This window comes from Fistularia commersonii, chromosome 11, assembly GCF_037954325.1.
Source record: "Fistularia commersonii isolate RoL2024-O1a breed Wild chromosome 11, RoL_Fcom_v1.0, whole genome shotgun sequence".
Lineage (NCBI taxonomy): Eukaryota > Metazoa > Chordata > Actinopteri > Syngnathiformes > Fistulariidae > Fistularia > Fistularia commersonii.
In genome coordinates, this window is record NC_141294.1 from 14,944,338 (window position 1) to 14,961,869 (window position 17,532).

Consider the following 17,532-nt stretch of genomic DNA (forward strand, 5'->3'; position numbering starts at 1 on the left):
TTTCTTTGTCTCTGCTCTTTGGCGGTTTTCCAGTCACACCTGTAACATTAAAAATAAATCTGTTTACCACAAATACATCTTATCCATTGACTAAATAAGTCAAACGGGGAAATATGAAACTTTAAAAACCACGGTCCTTGGGACTCCAATGCCAGAAACACTAACTCCCCCTCCGCAAAATCCCCAATACGTCGCAAGTAGCCTGTTGATGTACAGATGCCTCGTCCCGTCTGCTTCTCTGTTCCAGATGAAAAGGTAAGATTGGTTTATTGGGGGAAAAAAAAAGAGACAACATTTTCAAACCGGAATCCTTTATCTTTGTAATGATACAGCTTCAGCCGGAGAAAATGGACTGACACCATCAGACGTGGCGATTACAAGCTAATTTGTTCAACCTCGACAGAACTGAGTCTTCAGGGGCGACCGTTGTTGTCCAGCTTGTCCCTGACCGTCGCTCTTTGGCGGCTTGTTCTCCTGCCCGTTAAGCATCACCTCCGTTCTCTCGTAGCCACCCAATCACAGAAGATAAAGTTACATATTTTCCATTTCTTTGAAGAAATAACTGAACTCGGCTCTCGCGGGCCATTGAATTCTGTGGAAACGACGGCGAGTTTCACTGAATACTTGGACTGAACAGCCGCTGTTTTCCTCCGATTCAAGCATGGACAATAACATACACTGAATGACTGTCTGTCTCTGTCAACCATAACACAATGACGAGAGCTTATAGTCTGGAAAATACAGTATTGTCGTATTGTTTCAGCTATTAGCAAGGATCTGTTAGCGCATGTTTGTGTTTTCGTGAGGCGGAAGGTCACTCGCGGCTAGCTGGGATCCGGCTGAGGTTTCTGCAATGGCTGTTGCCAAACGCTTGCGTTTCTGTTGAGCATCCCAAAGAGCGTGATCATGTTGTCCACACAAAGCGTTTGGAAAGTCTGGAAATTAAGGTCATAATCTCCTGGAACTGATAAGAATGCTGTTCTTTCACTGGGTCGCTCGCGCCAATGAAATTAGCTTTAGGGTTACTGTGAAGGAAGACAGGGATTTTTTTTGGGGATGCTGGATAGCAGCGAAGGAATTCGGTCAATGCCACTTCAAGAGTACGAGTCTGGCACCCGAAAACGATAAAGAAGAGTGTCCCCTGCTTTCCATCACAAAGCTTATCTTCCTCTTGTGCCCTTTTGTTCCCCCGCGAGATGTCGAGAAGCTGATGGAAGTGGCCGAAAATGTACTTGAAGAAGACAAAAAAAAAAAATCGCCGGCGGCGTTCTTTGTTTCTCCGAGTGATCCCCATCCAAAGTTGAATCTCGCATCCGAAAACGCCCTCCCTCGCCCCACCATCGAGGATGAGCGACTGATTGTCCTCCGGGAGGTCCTCGTCATCCGACGCTGTTATTTTGTCACCCGTTGCCCCTTCCCTCTGCCTGGAGTTCCCAAATAGCCCTATTTACTGATCTTGAGAGATCAGTAAAACACTACAATCCACGGAAGGACACTCAGGTCATGATGATATGGGGTTTCAGCACAGCGAGAGGCCCTCTGACGCTGCCTTGTACCCTTTTTATCTTCTCCCTGTCTTCTAGGACCAAAGCAGGAGACGCTGTATGACTTTTGGAGGATGGTGTGGCAGGAGAACTGTTTCAGCATCGTCATGATCACCAAACTGGTAGAAGTGGGACGGGTAAGAGTTTGCCCGACCAGATCTCCGCTCGCCGTTACGGTGGTTCCGCACAAAAGTACCCTTTTTTTCCGATACATTAGATAAACACAACATCCGATAATGACTAGCGAGGCGCTCGGATAGAACCGAGCCCCGCCGAGGCTGAGGTGAACCAGAAAAGAAAACAAAGCCCTTTTTTTTTTTTTTCTTTCCAAACCCCTTTGGTATGTTCCGGGAATATCGGCGCAGTCGGATAAACCCGGCTGCCGACAGAAAAAAAAACCAAAATGGCCTGAAAAAAAAAGAGCATAAACAACAGTGAGGGTATCTTTGGAGAGGTCATTAATGGGCTCCAGAGGTCCGGGCACATGCAATTACCCGACTGCATCTGGAATCATACCGTAAATGTAATGATGGATATAATTAAATGTGCTTTAGAGTACCTGCAGACATCTCCGAGGCTTGACCGACGCGTTTTTTTTTTTTTTTGTTTTCCACCGCGTTTGATAACCGGTAGTAAATAAACACTGTCCTTTTCAGCTCGGGTAAGAGGAGTACGTTAGCACGGCGGCGGCGGCGGCTAAAATGACACCATTTTCCGGCGCCCGCCACACATCCAATTCGGCTCTCCTTTTTCTACAATTGGTACGGCCCGTGTGAGTGCGGCCAAATAACATCGCCATTAAATGAAATGATTGTTCCTCCCATGTTCATTATGTTGGTCGCTTTTTTTCCCCCCAGATGATTGTGTTTGCTTGGTCTTCTGAGGTGAGATACATGCAGAAGAGCGGGTTGTTTTTCCCCTGCCTCGGCGTCGGAGACACTCTTTTCATGTTCTGGAGTTAAATTTGCTCTTTATTCTAAAATTCAAAGTACTCGGGGAGGAGGGGGGGGGTTACCTAATTGGGGCGAATCATTTTTAGTATCTCGAACTTTGATTCTGTGATGGTGGAAAGGGTGACATACTCTGTTAGCCTGAGGCTCAGTTCGGTTTGGGCGGTTCTTGCCGACAGGAAACCATTCACCCTTTCATTTGCAGGTCATGTGCAATTTGCCTGTGGAGGTTTTCTGTCATCCAGGTCATGGTGAATTCTTGTGGAAATCTTCTTGTCTTGGCAACTGGACTTGAATTTCTTCACTTGAAGACGTTTTGCGCCTTAAGAGTCAAGGAGGCCATCTTTGTTAAAACAGAAAAAAACATCTCTGAACAGAGGAGGGGCCTCAGGCACGACCTTTCCTACCAAGCTGGGGTTTGCACTTATGGACCAGGACCTTCTGCACCTTCCAAACACCCAGGAAAGATCCACCACCAGAAGCAGCCCATGTGAGCCTCAGTCCATGTGATCCAACAGGTTTCACTCCTTTGTTTACCTTTTCGCAACCCAGTCCAGGTAATCCCCAAAATTTGGTCTTTGGTCCCAAAGGACGACACCTCCATTAGCATAGCAACCCCCTTAGGACCTAGTTTTCTGCAGATCAACTCTTCCACAACAAGCCACCATAAGGTAGACCTGCCCAAAAAACTCTGGTAGTTCTATTTGGAAACTCCTCACAGGTCATTAGAGGTGAAGAAGCCTCTGGGATGAGGTGCTGAAACGTCTTCAAGTGAAGAAATTCAAGTCCAGTTGCCAAGACAAGAAGATTTGGACAAGAAGTCATATGCAATTATACACTCACTCATTCACGTCATGAAGAAACAAACAACCATTCATTCATCGTTTGGAGACTGATTATATCCAGGCATCCGGTAATTCAACCTCTCATTCACAGGTCCTTTCTAGACATGAAACCGATCACATTCTCATTCACACGTCGCCTAGAAACAAACAAGCGTTCACTCTCTTTTTCTTTTCCTTTGGGCTTCTCTGGATCCTCCTCTCTCACAACATCCATAAATCTTCTCTTTGGTCTTCCTCTAGACCTCCTGCCTGGCAGCTCCACCTTCAGCAACCTTCTACCCAGACCTTTACCATGGTTTGGACATGATCAGAGGAGTGTTCATGTCCAAACCATCTCAGTCATCACTTTGTCTCAGTCATACATGTCCTGCACCCCTGTGACTAATTTTTGTTTTCCTTTGGGCTTTTCTCTTCAGGGGTCTCCCCGACGGATCCACCTTCTCCATCTAACTCTATTCTCTGGATCCTCCTCTCACACCAACTACCTTCATATCCTCTCTCACGATGTCCATCGATCTTCTCTTTGATCTTCCTCTTCACCTCCAATTCAAGCATCCATCTACCAATAAATCCACTATCCCACCTCTGTCCATGACCCAACCATCTCTGACCTTCTCTCCAGAACATCTAACATGTGCCGTCCCTCTGATGGATCACTCCCAAAGAGAACCTCAACATCTTCATCTCTGCGACCTCCAGCTCTGCTTCCTGTCTTTCGGTCATTGTTACTGTTTGTAGAGCATCATCTGCTGCTTTCACCACTGTCTTGTACACCTTTCCTTTCCTTCTGGCTGATAGTCTTCTATCTCTTCATACCCCTGACACTTTTCTCCACCCATTCCACCCTGCTTGAACCCGTTTCTTCACCTCTTCTCCACACTCTCCAACGCTCTGGACTCTTGATCCTAAGTACTTGAAATCCTCCAACTTCTTGATCTCCACTCCCTGTAGCCTCACCGTTCCACCAGGGTTCCTCTCATTCACACACATATATTCTGTCCTGCTGCTCTGGACCTTCTCGCTGTGAGGCGGAAGCGATGACCATCACACGCATCCTGATTGAGTGCATAAAATATCCAAACTGTTGAATTTACTTCATTTCTATTGTTTTGGTTTCCATCACAATGATTCTATCAAGTGACAAAACATTTCAAAAGCCTCTGAAAGAATAACGATTTCAGATAAGATGATTGTCAAATCTTAAAGCCTGTAAGAGTGTTTTCATTCACTCTTCCTTTGTCTCCAGGAGCAAGGAGTCAAACAAGACCTGGGCATTTTACGGCCCGCGGGCCACATCCGGCCTGTTTTGCATTTTTATCCGCCAAACTATTTTCTTTGAATATTTTAACAAGTATTTCCAATCACTATTGAATTTAGAGACATATTTTTCATTTTCAACTTTTTTTCCTTTACTTTTTATTTTTTCCAAATTAATGTCAGCCGGTACATTTATATTATTATTATTAATGATTTTAAAATTGGAAAAAAAATGGAAGTTTTTTAAATTGCAATTTTTATTTTATTCACCTAGTTGGCCCGTGCATAAAAATTAAATAAGAAATGTGGCCCGCCAGCCAAAACAATTGCCCACCCCCCGGGGTCAAACCAATAACCCTCGTCTCTGACGCCGCCTTGAGAAACCTGAATACATCTTTATTCTGGCTGCAGGTGAAGTGCTGCAAATACTGGCCCGACGACAGCGAGATGTACGGCGACATCAAGATCACTCTGCTCAAGACGGAGACGCTTGCTGAATACACAGTCCGCACCTTCGCCTTGGAGAGAGTGAGTTCCTCTTCACTCTACCTTCTCTTTGCGTACCAACAGACTCAAAGCTTTTCCCTTCCGGGGAGCTTATCGTTAGCGCTAGGCTAACCCCTGGTTATGCCGCCACGCTGCTGATGCACCTCTTCCTTTGCGCTCTGCACTCAAGTCGCATCATCAGTGCGCGGTGGAAAAAGGTTTCTAAGGAGGGGTGGCTTGATCTACTGAAGCGTCTCGCCCGGATTCCGCAATTCTCGACCTTAATTTCTGGATTATTAAGCGCGCCTGAATATAAGCCGCACCGGCTAAAAAGCTAGCTATCAACCAGCTAAATAAATATATGTATACAGGTAGTCTCGAAGCGAATGCCTTAAGACAGTGGTTCCCAAATTACAAAGCCCGAACAATACCAGAGATGCATTATGACTATAAAATCATTCTGCAAATAATAATTAAAAAAAATCTGCTGGGATAAAATCCGTCCTACGGGACTGTCTCAGAAAATTAGAATGTTGTGATAAAGTTCTTTATCTTCTGTAATGCAATTAAAAAAACAAAAATTACTTTTTCATGATATTCTAATATTTTGAGATAGGATTTTTGAGTTTTCGTAAGATGTAAGCCATAATCAGCAGTATTAAAATAATAAAAGGCTTGCAATATTTCAGTTGATTTGTAATGAATCCAGAATGTGTGACATTTTTGTTTTCGTAATTTTTCACAATATTCTAATTTTCTGAGACAGTCCTGTACATATATAGGACGTACTTGTCTATAAGCCGCAGGTGTCCACGTTGTAAACATTTTATTTTTTTACTTTTAATGAAAAACATACCGGTTACATCCACAAATACGTACAAGAAATACTTTTTTTTTCTAAAAATTCCCTGTAAACACGGCTGATGAAAAAGATGAACAATAAATAACAAGGAAACGTCCATTCATTTTCTGTCTCCGCTCTGTCCTGTTCAGCTGATCGGTATCTTTCTCTTCTTCCTGTGCGCTAATTCTGAAATAAATAAATTTAAAAAAAAAAAAAGGTAATATTTTTTAAATGATTTTTTTATTTTTCATTTTTTAATTCTTTAATAAAATGCAATTTCCCCTCGAGGGATCAATAAACTATTCTGATTCTGATTAAAACCGTTAAAGTCATCGTCTTCGGTGTTGGAATTGAACGGCCTCCGAATTTCAGGGTCATTTCATTTTCGAGACTAAATATTTTGGCGGCGTGAAGCTCGTTACCCTGAAAAAATAAACAAAAAAACATAAATTAGCCACATCGATGTTTCAGCCGCAGTGTTCTAATTGTGTAAAAAAAAAATAGCCGCTTAGAGTCCAGGAATGACGGTTTTGTCGTACCGTTTCAGCTGTTAGCATTGAACTGTTAGCATTTAGCGTCGTCCAGACGTGTCAACATACATATCAATAAAATTGGACTTGACTTTGCGTAACCGTGCTGCTGTCGCCTCTGTATTTCCATCTGGAGCTGCTTTTTCGAGCCATCACCTTCCTCCGTTTTGTGCGACCGGAACCGAAAAACATTTTTTTTTTTTCCCCTCTTATCTGGTAAACAGTAAAATTATAAATAGCCCGCTAATAGAAGGGATTATAAACTTGAAATGAACACAGTGCTGAATTGAGAGGAATAAGCCGGAGCTATTTAAATGCCCCTGCTGTAATTTTTTCTTTTTTTTTTCCACCATAGCCGCGACTGTTTTGCCCCCGATGGTCCTTTTTCCTGTCAATCTCCCGGGGATCTGGCGTCGGCGGGCTTCGGCGCGGCGCCGGAGTGACAGCGGCACAAACACGGCATTATCATCACGCTGTCACGTTCACTTTTTTTTTTTTTTTTTTTTTTTTGCGGACGGGGGGGGGTTGGGCTGCTTATTCAAATGAGCTCGAATTGGGTAGCTGGTGACAGCTTGTTTTTCATAGATCTTGCCCTTTTTTTTTTTTTTTAAAGTGGGGGGGGGGATTACTGTCTTCGACAAATCTTTGCTTTGCGGCGCTTTACTTTGTCATCGCTGTATAGGGGAAGAAATTGCTTTGTGACTGCGGCGGTTTCCCAGTAGAGAAGAGAAACCTCCCAGCTCTCTGTGAGCTCCGAGAGCCGGAGTAATTCCTTCTCCGCCATGTCTGCGGCAGCTGCCACCAGGATGCGACGCCCCGAGGCCTAAGCGTCCTAGAAGACCTAACATCCGACGTAAACAATGCCTCCAACCGGAAAAAAAACAAACATCTTTAGCGGGGAGGAGAAAACATCTCCCATCGGGCGGCAATGTACCATCTCGCCCGCGATGCTAACGTGCTAACGTGCTAACTTTTTCATCGACAGAGAGGATACTCGACCAAGCACGAGGTCCGGCAGTTCCACTTCACGTCCTGGCCCGAGCACGGGGTGCCCTATCACGCCACCGGACTCTTGGCTTTTATACGCCGAGTGAAAGCGTCCACGCCTCCGGACGCCGGCCCCGTGGTGGTCCACTGCAGGTAGGCCGGCGTTTCACAGATACAACGCCAGAAATCTTTTTTTTTTTTTACCCCTTTTAATGTTGCATGACTGTCTTTTGGCACCGGTTTGATGAAATACCTCAGGCTACGTTGGAGCCGGAACTACCAGACACCCCAAGTCATACATATATTCAGTAATACCTGGACTTACGAGTTTAATTTGAGCTCAGTTTGCTTGTATATGAAATACAATTTCCCCATTAAAAGTAAATTAATGTGTTCCAGCCCCAGCCAGGTTTTGTTATGTGTTTATAAATAAGACAAATGTACTTCATGAATAACAAATAATCCAAAAAAAAAAAAAGAGATCTTAGTACATAACAAAAGAGAATTCAAAGAAATATACTGGTTTTATTTAGTGTATTTACCTTGAGGATGGCAGCAGTGGAATTTCATTTGGCTCTATCCTTAACTTCACTTCCTGGTTACAAACTTAATGCTACAATGTGTTGCTAAATGTAACTTTGCTACATTTTATGGTTAAACTCCATTTATGGATGAAGTGAAGTTGTTTCGTGAAGTCCACGACAGGCACCTCAGTGATGTTTTTCCAGGATTTTCTCTGGGCTAGCTAGCCACGGGCGGCGCATCCCTCTGTTTTTAAACGCCAACCCGAAGACAAGAAAAGAAATGGAACGAGGACACGGGAAAATGAAAGGAAAGACATCATTTTAGAACGGAAAATTGGCAAAAATGAAACTGCGATTAAAAACAAGCATTAAAATGAGATAGCACGTGATAGCCTAGCGATGCCATCTCGAGCGACAGGATGACGGGTTTGTCCGATGTTTGACTTTTACGTCGCGCCTCATCAAGTCGAAATTCATTTTTATAAAGTTATTGACGGGATTACCGGCGTGAAGTCGAAACGCCGCGAGTCAAGGACGACGTAGGTCGAAGACCCTCCTGTGGCTGGAAATCAGGCGAATGGTCGAGGCGACCTCAAGCACCCTGAGAATTCAGTACTTTAAAAAAGATTAGTCGTCTTATAACGTTCATTTTAGAAAAGTGAAAAAGCAGGGGGTTTGTGAAAACAGTCGTTTTATTCCTGCCTTCCCCTTAAGGTTCGGAATATCTTATTCAAATGGGATGCTGAGTTGGTGTGCGAGAGCGTTCCTGAGAAGGAGTCTCCCCGCGCGAGGATTCGTCTCAAAATGTGACGCTAATCCACACGCCGATTTACCGGACGTGCAAAACGCGGCTACCGAGCCTTGCCGAGTTTACAGAGCGAATCGGGGATGCTTCATTTTCAGCAGTGCGGTGCCGGTTCCCCGATTGGCTGTTGAAGAGAAAAGGCATACAAGTCAGGGGGCAATCCGACATTTATTGTTTATACTTGAAGGATCTAAGCTATGGCTCCCTACTGGTATGGAAAGTCGTTACCGCTCACCTTTCAGCACTACATGTGATGTAGCAACCCTCACCTGTGCTGAGGAGCTGTGGGTGGAGGCCCCGTGAAGAAGGTCACGGAAACAAGCTACCAAAAATTAGCTTCCAAAACGCAACTCTCAAGTCTTGCTGAGTTTGCGGTGAATATTGGGGACACTTCATGGTGTGTATCATGCCGGTATCCTGATTGGCTACTGAAAAGAAAAGGTCTACAAGTCAGGAAGCCATCCAGTGACTTTTATTTAGACTTGAAAGATCTGAACTACGGCCCCCTACTGCTAAGGAGAGTCGAACCTTCAGACAACCATCAGAATGATGCAATGTGCGATGGAGCTACCCTTACCTGCGGTCACAAGGTATGGGCAGTGACCCGAGGAAGAAGGTCAAGGATACAAGCTGCCAAAATTAGCTTCCCCCACTAGGTATCCCGTGGAGATAGGGTGAGGGTAGAGCCGCTGCTTAGAAACATCCAGAGGAACCAGATGAGGAGGCTCAGGGATCTGGTCTGGATGCTTCCTGGGTGCCTCCCCAGGCTGGTGAGGTGATCTGGACACCTTCCACCTCAGAGGAGGTGAAGACCAAGGATACGCCGGAGGGATCACATCTCTCTGCGGTCTGTTTACTGTTTTGCCATTTGCTCACTGTGATAAAAAGGATAGGTTTTATTGAATCGCGAATTTGAATCAAAAAGCAACCAGGATGAGATTTTACCATGACAGTAAGCAAAAGTGAAAATCTTGTCAAACAAATCTGACCGTGAGTCTTTTTCACGGTTTCCAACTCCCCGTCGCCCCCTAAAGAAAGATGACCTTTTTGTTTGCCAGTGTGGGGGCAGGACGCACCGGCTGCTACATCGTGCTGGATGTCATGTTGGACATGGCCGAATGCGAAGGGGTGGTGGACATCTACAACTGCGTCAAGACCCTCTGCTCCCGACGCATCAACATGATCCAGACCGAGGTCAGCATGGCTACACGCTCACACCAATGGACTTCTTCTTCCTCTTTGTGAATATTCTAGCGCGGAGGTAACATCCGCATGTAATTTGCTGTTTTTCTTGAAGGCTAACGTTAGCACGCTTAGCTCCACATTTGGTGTCAAAATGTAGATCGTTGACAACCGACGCAAAAGACAAACCGTTTTTTCTCCTTGAAGCTCAAACAAGTATTCGTCTTCCCATCTTTTGTGAAACCGCCTTCCATCAAAACCATCTCCTTTTCTTAGGGATTATTTATATTTTTCAATTCTGCTGGTTGAAAATGGCATAAATGTGGATACACTGCGATCTAATGGTGAGATGCCGTCACTTGGCGGGGAACACGATCGACATAAATTCTGGGAAATGTAGTTTATCGTCAACGTTTTAAGACAATCAGACCATTTAAGACGTTCTCGCGGGCCACATAAAATGATGTAGCGGGCCACGTTTGGCCCGCGGACCTCGCGTTTGACACAAATGCTCAAAATACAAGTGAATTCTTCATATCCGGGCAAAAAAAAGTTGCGAACAGTCAACTTTGGGAATATTTTCTACCTCCTTTTGTTTGCAGAACTCAGCAAATGAGGGGCTCTCATTATCATACTCCCTCTCCGGAAATTATGTAAAGGTCATTGCAACAGTCTTGTATTTCTTTTTTTTTTTTTTTTTTTAATAAATTAAAAAAAAAAAGTCTTAGTGTGTGTGTGTGTGCGTGTGTGTGTGTGTGTGCTGCGTAGGCACGTGCTGTTGTTTGGATGAGAAAAAAAAAAAATTAGCATATTCGCCCCTTATTATGTAAATCCAACATTGACATAACTGTTTATTACATTTGTAGTTATTTGCAGGGGGGCGCTAATTGAATGCACGGCGCAAGTTTGTTTATACAGAAATATTTATTCGGCGTTTGATGCGCTTGCTAACATTATAGCACATATTTAATTCATGGCACAGCAGGTTATGAAAACTTGGCTTTATCCATATTGTATTTTATTTATTTCCACCTACATGTTTCCTTCTTAACCCACTCTGCCTCAATCTTTTCTTCTTCTTCTTTTAATCTATTTGCGACCGTAGCGAAGCCTTGCGCTTCCGTCCACGTACAAAAAAAAACCTTCGTTTTTTTTTCGCGTTTCCGTGCAGGAGCAGTACATCTTCATCCACGACGCCATCCTGGAGGCTTGTCTCTGCGGCGAGACGGCCATCCTGGTCAACGAGTTTTCCATCACGTACCGAGAGCTGCTGCGAGTGGATTCCCAGAGTAACTCCTCCCAGCTGCGGGAAGAGTTTCAGGTCAGTTTCCTGCGTCGGCCGTTTCGTTGAGTCACAAAAACAATATTATTTTATTATTAGTATTATTTTTTTTTTTTTTTGTGGCTTGATTTTTGGGTTCAATCTTGCCCAGTTCAAGGGTCGGTCCTTTGAAAATAATTAACTATTATTATTGTTTTTTTTTGTTTTTTTTTTAATTATATTGATGATTAATCATTTATTTTTAAAATTCAAATCTATTTTATTTTAACTTTGTTCATTTTTAATCTTTAATCTTGCGATCTTGTAACATCTGAATAAAATGTGTTAAAATGTTTTTGTCGCCTTTAATAAGCATCACAACCACCGATAAGATAAGATAAGATAAGATAAGATAAGATAAGATAAGATAAGATAATACTTTTATTGATTACGGCAATCTTGTAACATCTAAAAAAAAACATTTTTTTTTTTTTTTCCGCCTATAAGAAGCGTCACAATCACCGATAAGATAAGATAAGATAAGATAAGATAAGATAAGATAAAATAAGATAATACTTTTATTGATTATGGCAATCTTATAACATCGAAATAAAATTTGTTAAAATATTTTTGTTGCTCTTAATAAGCGTCACAACCACCAATAAGATAAGTTCAGATAAAACTTTATTGATTATGGCAATCTTGTAACATCAAATAAAACATGATAAAAAAATGTTGTCACTCCTAATAAGTGTAACAACTGCGAATAAAGTAACATAAGATAAGATAATATTTTTTGATTTTGGTGATCTTGTAACATCGAAATAAAAGATTTTAAAAAAATGTTGTCACTCCTAATAACTGTAACAACTGTGAATAAGATAAGATAAGATAAGATAAGATAAGATAAGATAAGATAAGATAATACTTTATTGATTATGGCGATCTTGTAACATCGAAATAAAATGTGTTAAAATATTTTTTTCGCTCTCAATAAGCGTCACAACCGCTGATAAAATAAGATAAGATAATACTTTTTTGATTATTGTGATCTTATTACATCAAAATAAAATGCTTTTAAAATATTTTTTTGTTCTTAATAAGCGAGTGCCCGCGCCAGTAAAAGGATGACAGTAAAATGACGGCATTAAAGAAAATAGACATGGAGTATTTTGCTAAAAAAAATAACCCAACGAGTTCAAAATGTTTTGTTGCATGCAGAAATATCATATCATTTTCTCTGCTATTGATTCAAAAAAATGCAACATAAAGGCTAAAAAAAAAAGAAATAACATTATACGGCGTGTTACTTCATTTTAAATCTCCAAAGGGTTGTAAGGTGTTTTCCTTCCTGTGGGGAAACGGCTCTAAATGGCTCATTGAGCGGTCGAGGTCGGCGACCCCTGGTCTTGTTGCTCCCGATGGTCTCGTTCTGGGGTGTCAAACTCAAGGCCTGCAGGATCAGGCCAATGAACCGGTTTAATCCGGTTCGCAAAGCTAAAAAGTACCAGGTTTCGGGGGTGAATTGAACAGCGGGTGCATTAACAGTCACTAACATGTCACCGTTTGAACTTTCCGGCCTCCTTTTGCAGTGGAGGAACTATTTGCGGTTCCATTTTCAGGAACACGGCAACTTCTTTGCGCATTCAGACAGCGGAGGACCTCGGTTTCATTTTAGCTCCTACGTTGAAGCAAGGACTTTTTGTGGTTCCATATGAGGCTGATGTTTGGTCATTGGTAGAACTCATAAGCTAAGCCTTTAACCAGATAGTTCTTGCGGGCTGTGGAGCTACTGTGGTCTGCTAGACCTGGACCCGTGAGCGCTAAACATCTACTTCGGCGCAGGAGAGAGGTATGACTTAGGTGTGGTATGGACTAAATGGTACAGGAAAAAGAAGAACTCTTCAAAACAATAACAAAATTATGTCAGTCCTTCCAAACAGCGTCCCAAAAAAGTCAACGACTGAGTTGGGTCAATGGGAGAACTCTTATTCGGTGTCGAAGTGAACCTCTTAGGAAGTCAGGCTACATCGCTTTCTTGACTGTCCGCGGCGTTCGCTGGGCCGGACTCGCCGTCTAAAACAAATCGTAGCTCTCAATACGATAAACCTCGATGTCACAGTCTTGCAGTCCTTCGTTGATAAGTACTTTCAGAGGGCTTACAGCAAAGAGGTCCGAGCTCTTCTGACCTGCTGAGGAGAAAAGGGGTTTCCAAGGCTAGCAGAGGAACAGCAACAATTTGGAGCGGGTCCGGATTTAGCTAATGGCTAATGGGGCTCTTCAAACATTGAAGCAGCGCGGGGAGAGAAGAAAAACATCTCAAGCCATCTGATAGTCCTTGGTTTATTTGTCCCGACATACAGAACATGAACAAGGTCGCGGCTTGGATCCCCGTGTCGTTTGTGTCCTCGAGGTGGTTTGTTTTCGAATGTAGCACTTAAGCTACATGGTAGCTCGCGTCACAGCGGTCCCTGCAAACTCCAAGGTTCCCCTGGAGGAGGCTACTTCCCGGAATGAAAAACGGGTTTTCTGAAAGGAGCCCGAGCGCAAACCATTCAAAGTTTCAGCTCCCACATGCAGAAATTATCATTTATAATGCAAATAATGGACATACACATAGCTCCCTTAGTTAGCTTAGCAGAGTCCCCTACCCCTCCTACTGCCACAGTTGGGAAATTTACAATTAAACGTGATTTATCTGCACTGCTAATGTTACAAAGCCAAGCATACCGGACTGTATACCTACTGTTCCCTTTCACAGAAGGGATGTTTATGTCCGCAAGCGCAGGGATGCCGCAATCCGACCCGGCTGATGATAAACCAGCTTTCGTGGATCGGCCTTTCTTTGCTATTTACCGTCTTTGTGCACTTTTATAACGGCTCGTCAGAAAGCGTTAGCGATCGAGTCCGCTCTGTTGTGCTAATGTCCTCGATGCCAGGCTCAACTCGCCATCAACGGCGGGAGCGGAGAAGGAACGGGCTAATAAGGGGGATGCGTGTGCGCGTCCACAAATCTTTTTGATTGCCTGAGACTGTCGCGGAGATCTTCTGCTCGGTTTGTAGGAAACGGGGCCGGGAAGGTTTCATCAGATGTAGATTAGAAGCGAAAAGAGCCAGCTGTGTTTCCACATGCCTTTACCTGCCACCTCCCGCTGCACCGCTCAACCGGCAAAACCGCGCGCGGAGTTCAGATTTTACATTTCAAAGTAAAAAAACGCCAGAAAAGACTCACGCTTGGTGTATAATTCCAAACGTGGCGACGGATGCGCTGTTTGGTATCAGCCGCACGTTCCGCGGCACACTTTGATTACCAACTTGGTTTCTTCGTGGAATAAAAAGTGACGCGCCTCGCCTTGATCATCCCGTCTGACACCGGAGAAGGAATCTCTTCTTTCCCGTCGTCAACCAGTGGATCTGAGATGAGCGAGTCGCAAAATTGGTTGTCGCCATTGAGCATTAGTGATCGTGAGTCTTGACGGTTGGTGATATGGAATATTTCCGATTCAAGGTTTTGGAATTCTGCCTTTGCACAATTCTCTACAGTCATTTATTCGATATACACTGCTCAAAAAAATAAAGGGAACACTTAAAAAACACATCCTAGATCTAAATGAATGAAATGTTCTTATGAAATACTTTGCTCTTTACACAGTTGAATGTGCTGACAACAAAATCACACCAAAATGATCCATGGAAATCAATTGTATCAACCCATGGAGGTCTGGATTAGGAATCACACTCAAAATTAAAGTGTAAAAACAAACTCCAGGCTGATCCAACTTTGATGTAATGTCCTTAAATCTGTGTTGCTTCCTGAGTGGACACTATGATTTCACACAAGTGTGATTGACTTGGAGTTACATTGTGTTGTTCAAGTGTTCCCTTTATTTTTTTGAGCAGTATATATATATTTCAAATTTTCTTTTATTCTTTGACGTTATTGATCCTTATGGGAAAATAAAGAAAATAGTCAGAATCAGAAGAAATATGATATTTTTTTTCTGTTTCTGATTACAACAGCCAAGTCCCGAGTTCAATTCCAACAGCAAGGGTTTCTGCGGGAGTTTACACGTTTTCCCCGCGATCCAATATCAAGCAGCACCGAATTGTTGTGGGATTTTGTGGCGACTTCTTTCAGAATATTGGGAAATAACAAAGAATGGACCAAATGGTCTCTCAAATGGAGGTTTATTTTGAGGCCCCAAAAAGGTACAAGTCTCACAGAGTGCAGAGTAGTCTGCAGGAGAGTACAAGAAACACAAGGCGGGCGGGGTTTTTCATACATAAACATCCTTTAGGAGGTTTTCTTGTGTGATTACCGATTTTTTCACACTATAATGCGCACTTAAAATCCTTAAATGTTCTCAAAAATCGTCCGTGGGCCTCATGTGTGAATTCTTGTTGTGCTTACTGACCTCACAAGGGGACGTCGTGTTCACCCTTGTTTTGTCAAAAGTGACCCACGACCATGTATTTTTTTTCCAACTTGAAATTTGATGACTTTTCCTAAAGAGACCCCATAATTAGAAAAAGGGATACTTCTTTTTTGTTTATGTTTCCATGTGGGCTGTAAACCACTAGGGTGCAAAGATTGTCTTATGGGTCATTTTTGACCCATAAGACAGGGGCAGTAAACACAATGTTAAGATCGCACAGTTGAATCTGTTTTAACGTCAGACAACGTTAGACAACTAATACAACGTTGTTCAAACCTCACGCTAAATTCAGGTGTCCGCTGTCACTGGCGACGATAAACCAATCAGAGAACAGTACGTAGTACGCTTACCCCCACCGTTTTTTGTAATTCTGTACATGCTGTGCTTTGACGGAATATTCCCGTACATTTATGTGAATGAGGACCCCCAAAAATGGCACCTGTTAAGAAGCGGAATTCAAACTCAAGGCAATCGGTCACGCAGCAGATGACGGGAACAGAGCAGCCGGGAAAGAATTCAACATAAATGAATCAATGGTTCGGAAGTGGAGGAAGCAAGAAGATGAAGTGCGCCGAGTAAAAAACGATCAAACAGTTTCCGAGGGAGCGAAGCGAGATGGCCGCAGTTCGAGGACAAAATTGAAGAGTGGGTTATTGAACCGGTGAATGAGTTGAATAAAGTTCGACTAAACCGATTGTTTTGCTTCGCTTTACATAATGTATGTTTTATCATGCGCCTTATAACGTGGTGCGCCTTATAGTCCGCAAAGTTTGGTTTGGCGCACGAGATGGAAAACACCGCCTTGTTTGGAAGACAGATAGTCGATTAAGCAACGGACATCTTGTTCAGCGAGGCCGAGTACATGCTCGACTTTGACTTTTAGACGGAATTATGAAGTTACATCGAATATTTTCACCCAGGTCGATTGGAGATGTATACCTGTAAGTGGCCCTGCAGTCGCCCAATGACCACAAGATAGCAGATGGAGGGCTAGGCTACGTTAGTAGAGCAAGCATACCTCCGATGGTGAGGTTGCTGGTTTGCTTCCCGGCTCCTCCTGCCTGCGCGCCGAAGCATCGCCGTATGCCAAGTCCCTCCCGATGGCCCGGTTCGTACCTTGTATTCCAGCTCTGCCGACATGGGTACGGTTGAACGTGGCGTGGAATTTTTCGCCGGCTTAAACAACAGAAGAGTCCGGACACCCAAGAAACTTTCTATCTTGCATGCAAGAGGGGAAAAAAAGCATCAAACGGAGTGGAAGGGGCCGGTACCTTATCTACTGTCCTTGGAGGTCTTCGGGGATAGGTGTCCAAGGTTAGACTTCTTCCCGAGTCGGGTCATGCCGGACTTTTCCAAAACATTCTGCAGTTTCGAAGCGCGCCGGTAAATAATTCCCCGTCACGCGGCGAGGTAACGAAACCTCTGGGTTTAAATCCCCTCACATCTCAATGTTGTGAACGTTTCCATTTCAGACGCTGAACTCGGTGACGCCCCACCTGGACGTGGAGGAGTGCAGCATCGCGCTGTTGCCCAGAAACCGGGAGAAGAACCGCAGCATGGACGTTCTGCCGCCCGACCGAGCCCTGGCCTTCCTGGTGACAACGGAAGGCGAGAGCAACAATTACATCAACGCCGCCCTGGCCGACAGCTTCCACCGGCAGGCGGCGTTCATCGTGACCCCTCACCCTCTGCCCGGCACCACGGCGGACTTCTGGAGGCTGGTCTTCGACTACGGCTGCACGGCGGTGGTCATGCTCAATCAACTGAATCAATCGAACTCTGCCTGGGTGAGGTCAAAGCGCCGTATGCGCTTTCATCGCCGTCGATTTATTTACGCTAAAAGGGCGGGGGAGGGGGAAAAAAAAAAATGAGCAAAATGTT

General features: G+C 43.8%; 1 protein-coding gene across 4 annotated transcripts in view; it reads left to right on the plus strand.

Moving 5' to 3' along the window:
- The window catches only part of ptprub (protein tyrosine phosphatase receptor type Ub), a 253,953-nt gene that overhangs the window by 220,938 nt on the left and 15,483 nt on the right, over positions 1-17,532 (plus strand). For all 4 annotated transcript variants that reach the window (XM_086155227.1, XM_086155228.1, XM_086155230.1 and 1 more), the window contains 6 exons: positions 1,584-1,681; positions 5,008-5,124; positions 7,442-7,596; positions 9,831-9,966; positions 11,126-11,275; positions 17,124-17,438. In XM_086155227.1, coding sequence (XP_086011353.1) covers positions 1,584-1,681; positions 5,008-5,124; positions 7,442-7,596; positions 9,831-9,966; positions 11,126-11,275; positions 17,124-17,438 — 971 coding nt within the window. The remainder of the gene's footprint in view (positions 1-1,583; positions 1,682-5,007; positions 5,125-7,441; positions 7,597-9,830; positions 9,967-11,125; positions 11,276-17,123; positions 17,439-17,532) is intronic.